Consider the following 6,907-nt stretch of genomic DNA (forward strand, 5'->3'; position numbering starts at 1 on the left):
AGCGGCGGGCGCAAGAGGGAGCCCGCCCAAACTACCGCTCCCAGGGCCGGCTGCCGCTCTCCTTCCCTCCGCCGCCAACGTTTCCGCCGGGGCAATGGCGGTCGGCGGGTAAAGGGTAGCGGGGGCCGCTGTCCTGGAGCGCCGGCCGCAGAGCCGCGCTGAGGGCGGGCGGCGGCCCTGAGTCTTTCCCGAGGGGTCCCCCGGGAGAGCGGTGGAGAGCGGGACGAACTTTCCGTTTAGCTCGGCTGCCTCCGCCGCGTCTCTGCGAGGGAGCGCGGGCGCTGTGCGGCGGCATGCTGCCCGCCTCCCTGGTGCGGGCGGGGCTGCGGGGCTGCCTGGGCGGGTGGCTGCGGGCTCCCCCCGGCTGGGCGCCGCTGGGGCCGGGGCCCTGCCCCTGCCTGAGGTGGCGGCACCAGGCCCCCCGCAGCGAGCCCGCCCTGCTGCTGCGGGCCGCCCGGCGGAGCATCGGGGCGCAGGCGGGGGGGCTCAGAGCTGAGAAACCCGGCGGTAGCGCCAAACAGGTGTCCGTGCAGAGGGCTCGGAGGGAGGAACCGCTGCTGTCCGCCGCGCAGAGAGGTAAGGCGGGCCGCAGGGGCCCCGCAGCGGGAGCGCCGGGCTGCCCAGAGAGGCCGCCGCGGAGAAAGCTACCGCTGCAGCGGAGATTTTAGAGTCCCGAAACTCAGGAACTGAAAAACCAGCAAGCCCTTTCCCTTGCGCATCGTACCGTTTGCAGCGGTTGATAACGTTTCGTGTATGTATTGCACAAGCTGAACAGAAATTAGGCGGCTCCTTCCTAACAGCTTGTTTAGTGTTTAAGGCACATCAGGGATAAGATGTAGTAGCCCCTCATGTTTCAAAAGAAAAACCTGTCACATGCGACCTGCCTTAATCCTGTCAAAACAAGGCTATCTCCAGCAAAACTGTCAAAGCTTAACATGTAGTACTAGTTTCTTCATAGGACGCTAGTCACTTTGGTTGGTCTCATTCACATCGGTTAAAAGTGGCTACTACATCATTAGCCTCAGAAATGCTAAGTGCTTTTGAAAAGGTTTCTGAAAAACACCTTCAACGGATTAAAAGATTGCAGGAAAAATGGTTATTAAAGTTTACTTCACCGAAAGGCACACCTTATCGCTTAAACAGATCAGTAGTCTCTCCAGCTTATCAAAAAATATGTTGTAACAGACAATCTTTCGAGTATATTTTTTTGGGAGTGTATACTGACACTTTTACTAGCGCTTTTGTTCAAAACAGATAAAAACTAATCAGATAAGCTGCAGTTACCAATCTCAATAAATAAAACACCTATTTTGGTCTAATAACCCTCATTTTTATTGTTCACTTGATTGAAAATTCATAAAATCAGTTATTTTCAGTCTGTGTGCAATTTATAAGCTTATGCTTTTTATTTTTACTTGTCCCTTTCTCTGTGTAAGGACCGCAGTGATTGTGGGTTTACATGGTAGCTTGAATTACTGCAGTACTAAATACCTCATTAGTTCTTAAAAAAACTAAGTCTCGTACACAAAAAGTAGCAGTAAGTTCTAATCTGAGTCTTGAAAACATCTAGTAGGAAAACAGAAAATAATAAGGCTTAATACAGAGATACAAACATGCCCCGTACAGCATAAGATACATTCCATGTTCTGTCCCTTTTAGTGATGAGGCATTATGGAACCTGTTATTGGATTTTTTTCTTCTGCCAAAATGTTATTTGAGCTGCAGACTTAATAGAAGAGCATCTATTATAAGAAAGCTATGCAAGTCTTGCTGTCCAAGATTGTAACTCCTGTGTTGTTTTCTATTTTAGTGAAAGAAGCCGGAAGAGACTTTACCTATTTCATTGTGGTTCTTGTTGGAATTGGTGTTACAGGTTATTTTTAAAAATCATATTCTTTATCAGAATATGCTTTTCATTAATTCCATCTGGTTTGATTAGTTTTAATTCCTTTTGCTGCTGTTTCTATTACAGGTGGTTTGTTCTATGTGATTTTTAAAGAGCTCTTCTCTTCTTCTAGTCCAAGTAAGATCTACGGAGATGCCTTGGAGAAATGCAGATCTCACCCTGAGGTTGGTTGTGAAACTTAGTCATAAGTTTACGTTTCTCAGTAGTTACTGTCTCTCTTGGAGTCAAAAGTTTCCACAAGGAATCTTACAAACTAAGCTACAGGAAGACCCATGTGGTGCTTACGACGTGAACACCAGCAGATCTGTCTGTGCTCTTAGCTGGCCAGAGATAGGTCAGCTCCAAATTGGAGCCTACATTAGGAAGAAGTTAATTCAAGCACTGAGCCTGAGTGAATTAGCCTGCTAAAAGCCAAGTTTAGTGAATGTACCACAGCACAACAACTCATGCACATACAGTATCTGCCCTTCAGAGCATGTGCTTGTGTCCCCATACAGAAAGTCTTGTACCTGAGTATCTACTAAATGTAGTACTTAAGCAGTTCTGTGGGTCAGGGACGCAAGTTGTCCCACTTAAGTTTTGTAGATCTAGCCAGCTGCCTTTCCTCACCACAGTTTCTGTTGTGACAGTTCACTAGGGTTCTGTCATTCTGTAAAGCACTGCGTATGTATCCAGGAATTTAAACTCTCCATTTGAAACCCAGTTGGCATTCCTGTGGCTAACAGGAAAAGAGACAAAGAACAGTCATATGATCACACAGTCACATAAGATAGCTAGATACAAACAAAAATCAATCTAAAACTAGATTCTGAAAACCACTGCTTCAGGCAAAACAAAAAGTACATGGAACAGCTTTCAAACAAGGTTGCCACAGGTGCCACTGAATATAAACTAACAATGAAGTAACAAGTTGTCACTAGAAAAAAAAATGAAGACTGCTTTGGAACACGTTTGTAGAATTAAAACTCATATCCAGTACTTACACAATGAAAATCACCTTTCCTTTGTAACCACCTTTTAAGTTTAAAACTAGGTTAATTTGGTTTGGCTTTATAGATCTGGAAAAAAAGAAAAATTCAATTTCTTAAACAGTAGTGTTTGTTAGATAATGTGAAGGGGAGTGCATTTGCATTTTAAGCTTTGAAGCATACTCTCTTGGAGGAGACATGAGCAAATCCTTTATGCTGTTTTTTTTCCTTTTTACACAAAATGTCAGTAAAGTATAAAATAGTAAGAAGAGGGATTAAAATGTCATAATCTCAGAAGACAATCCAAATGGAAGATATTAGTAGGATTTATTTTAGACATTTATTATGTGATGTAAAGAAAAGCACTGAAATACAGAGGAATCTTCCTTACGCTTTTCTTTCATAAGCTTTTCTAGTCTTGACACATCAGACTCAAAAGAGGCATTTTGTTGAAAGAAAATGCATTCACAGCAGGGTCATGAGCTGATACTGGAATATCTGAATGTGATACCTTCTAACAACTCAAAACTCTTTCTCTTTTAGATAATTGGTGTTTTTGGTGAATCTATTAAAGGCTATGGGGAGGCAACAAGAAGAGGAAGACGACAGCTTGTCAGGTGCCCTTTGGTGTTTGCCCCATACAGACGCTAATTATTGCACAGCAAAAGACATTTTCGGTCACATCATAGGAAGTTAGATCTAGATTAATGAACTGTATGTGACGTAGCCTGTCACTTCTGAGTGAAAATGAAGGCAGGTTTTTGCAGTACCTCTTGTGTGGCACATACCACTAAATACAGTGAACATACAATATAAAATGCCAATTCTCAGTGCCTCAAAACAAGCAGTGGTTGGCACAGTAAACATAAAAGTGGTCTCTAAAAAATAGAATGAGTGTGAAGAGAGTAGTGCAGAGGCCTGGGCATGCCTCTGGGGAGCAGGCATCTGACTGAAGTTTACAGTCTGAAACTCTCAAATAGAGTAAAATTGTTCTTTGAAAAATAGTTCTTTGGGAGTTTTTTCTCTGATTGAGGATTTTTTTTATCAGGTCAGAAAGAGCAGCAGGTACTAACTTTCAGGCTTTCAAGAATACAGCTTGCTCTATTTAAAGCTTGGCTGGGTCTGACTGTACAGGTTGCATGTACTGCAGTGACAATTTTGCCCTGAGCTGGTAGGCAGTATTGACTGTCCATTTCTTATATTGCCTTTTGGGTACTTGAGGCCACATCTTCACTGCGTTAACAGAACATCTGTTCACCTAAACCTTTCGTGAGTGTGTCTACTTATTATTCTTCTCTTGAGAGAAGCAACAGAACTAATTCCCACAAAATACAATCTTCCCTGCACTATAACCTAATAGGGGCTTTGTCTTTACTGGGTTCTTGGACATGAATTTATTCAAGGAGGTTTCATACAGAATGGGGCACAAGCCCAGATGCACAACTTGAACCATGAAATCTGAGAATTATTTTTTTTTTCTGGAGGAAGTTGATATTTACTGGTAGTAGTTTATCTTTTCACCAGACTCTGAAAAAGTATTTAAAGTGGAGCTGCCAAAAGAAGAGGTTCTGCAAAAATATTTTAAGCATCTGTCTGTAAAACAAACTATCTGAATAAGTAAATGTACTATCAGCTTTCCTAGTATTTAATTTCCATAATTTTGAAAGTCTAGTATTTTAAATAAATTTTTGAGCTGAGGACTTTGTAAGATTGTAGAGTTTGTGTCTGCAGTATAAGGATGACCTTAAATGTCTCAAAAATGTACATTTTCCTCTGTGTGTGTGTGTATGAACACCTTGAATGTGAATTTACTGCAGTAAGGCTCTTCATTTATCTTTGTTTTCTGTAACCCATCATGTCACCTTAAATTGTATTGGAAGTTTAATTCATAGTTTGTATCTGGGCATAACTGATGGAAATAAGAGCTTGGTAGTATGCAGCATTTAGTAATTTCAGTCAGAAACATGAACTGGCACCAGAACTCTAGCTTGACCACTAGTTTCTGGAACTGGTCACCTTGAAAGTGACATGACCTTTCTATTTATTTAATCCTTGAGCATAACCTAACTGCAGTCTAAATATCAGCATTTAGGTTGGAGATCTGCCATCAGTGCCAAAGTTACACAACTTCAGTAGAAACAAAATTACTGCCAAAACAGATAAAGTATATAGTAGACTGTTTGCTTTCATATGATTTAATCAACCTGACAATTAAGTCGACAAAACATTCTTCGTGTGTTTTGGCTTGGTAACTTACTTTAAGTGCCTTAAAAAAAACCCCTGGCATTCTTGGTGATGCGGGCATTCCTTTCTAGATGTCAGGTTCTGAATCTGGCAGTTCTTTAGAATAAATACAAGGAAATTCCAGAATCCTCAGCCATGGGATGGTTATTGAGTTTTGAGGGGAGAACTGGGATGAGGATGTTTAAGCACTTCATCTATTAATCCTCAACTGCTAATTAGTTTAACTCCACTAGTCCTTCTACAGTCACAGTAAAGCTTGGGAACAGCAGTAGAAGAAGGAACACATAAGGGCTGCACTAGAACACACTTTCTCACAAAAATAGTTAAGCAGCTCCTCTAAATAAGAAGTTTGAATTTGAAGTTTAACTAGCATGTAATATGTATCCTGTCTGGGTGAATTGTGTTTTTATTTCGTTTTGCTGTTTTTAGTCACATTGAATACGTAAAGGATGGACTGAAACACATGCGTTTGAAGTTCTATATTGAGGGCTCTGAATCAGGGAAGCAGGGAACAGTCCATGTGGAAGTCAAAGAGGTATTTACAATTGCTTGATATAGCTGACAAGATTAGTCTTGAATTTAAACTACCGAAAAGAAAAAAACAGCTTGAAATTGTTTTCCTTACAGAATCCTGAGAGAGGAAAATTTGAGGTCCGCTACATATTTGTGGATGTTGACACCTATCCTAGAAGAACCATTGTCATAGAAGACAACAGATAGCCAGTGATCAAAGTTGCTGCCTGATCTCATTGAGTATTGGATGATACTGGTGTAGCCAGTCTACACATGAATTGTTTGGTGTTCTCAACTGTATCTTGCAACTTTGGGGTTGTGTTGCAGGAAGTAGCCTCTCAGGGCCTCTGATAAGGTCTTTCATAATTACAGATACAGGATCTGAAGTTAAGCAAATGAAATGTATTAGAGCCATCACTTTGGGCAAATACTTTCGACACAGGAAAATAATGGCTCATTAAAAACAGTTTAATGCTGGATGGTACTTCTGCACACCTAAAAACTCAGTCTTCCAAGATGTTATGTTTGGGTGGGAATTTTTTTGTCTTCCTTTGGATTTCCCACTAGCCCTGCAATAAAGAAAATGGTATTTTAAGTGTAGCCAAACTCACTGTTTTTATTCTGGATGCCTTTGTAGATAAGAAGGTAAAATAAGAATGTATGGTAGTGATGCAGAGGAGATCTAGCCCAAAGGCATGTAAGGATAGGAATTGGGGAGACACACATCCATGACAGATGGCTGAAGAGAAGGACTTCATTATTGTTTTCTTTAAATAAATTAACAGCAATACTGTCTACTCCTGCGAGCAATGCTGCTCTGCAGTGGTGTAGCTGCTTGGCACTGCCCACAGAATTTCCATTAACTAATGTAAATCTTCTGGGAATCACATTCATGTAGATTTACCCAAACTCAAAAGCTCAACTCCTGACCAGATTTCTCACCTGGGTTTCTTCCTTAGTGCAACAGGGCAGATAGCAAGCATAAGCCTGTGTATTAATAATAATCAGGCTCAGCCATGCTGATCTGTCGAGCAGCACCAGTCAAAAAATCTCAAGCTTTAGCTTCTTACACTTAACCATTTTCTTAAAAACCAACTAATGCATTTTTCTGTAGTTACCTATCATATATTATGAGCTTTTTATATTAGTTTACTAGTGAATTATCCCTACTTTAAGCATACACTGATGTTCAGTTATCAAGCCTTAATTATGAGTTCATTTAAAGGTACATTTGGACTGTTCTAAAACTCATACAATATTCCCTCATAAAATACCA

At 41.1% G+C, this 6,907-nt stretch overlaps 1 protein-coding gene across 1 annotated transcript; it reads left to right on the top strand.

Moving 5' to 3' along the window:
• The first annotated feature begins 78 nt into the window (after window positions 1–78).
• Window positions 79–6,231, top strand: TIMM21 (translocase of inner mitochondrial membrane 21). Its single transcript, XM_080379231.1, has 6 exons — window positions 79–576; window positions 1,811–1,873; window positions 1,973–2,070; window positions 3,418–3,491; window positions 5,548–5,653; window positions 5,746–6,231. The coding sequence occupies exons 1-6, from the start codon at window positions 294–296 to the stop codon at window positions 5,836–5,838; spliced, it is 717 nt and encodes a 238-aa protein (XP_080235357.1). The 5' UTR covers window positions 79–293; the 3' UTR covers window positions 5,839–6,231.
• Window positions 6,232–6,907: the final 676 nt, after the last annotated feature.

This window comes from Falco punctatus (genome assembly GCF_963210335.1).
Source record: "Falco punctatus genome assembly, chromosome: 3".
Taxonomy (NCBI): Eukaryota; Metazoa; Chordata; class Aves; order Falconiformes; family Falconidae; genus Falco; species Falco punctatus.

Excerpts from the sequence above, each read along its gene's own strand:
- TIMM21 (XM_080379231.1), top strand. The coding sequence starts at position 294 with ATGCTGCCCGCCTCCCTGGTGCGGGCGGGGCTGCGGGGCTGCCTGGGC. Across the intron at positions 2,071-3,417 it reads AATGCAGATCTCACCCTGAG|ATAATTGGTGTTTTTGGTGA; the intron begins GTTGGTTGTGAA and ends TTTCTCTTTTAG. Across the intron at positions 5,654-5,745 it reads TCCATGTGGAAGTCAAAGAG|AATCCTGAGAGAGGAAAATT; the intron begins GTATTTACAATT and ends TTTTCCTTACAG.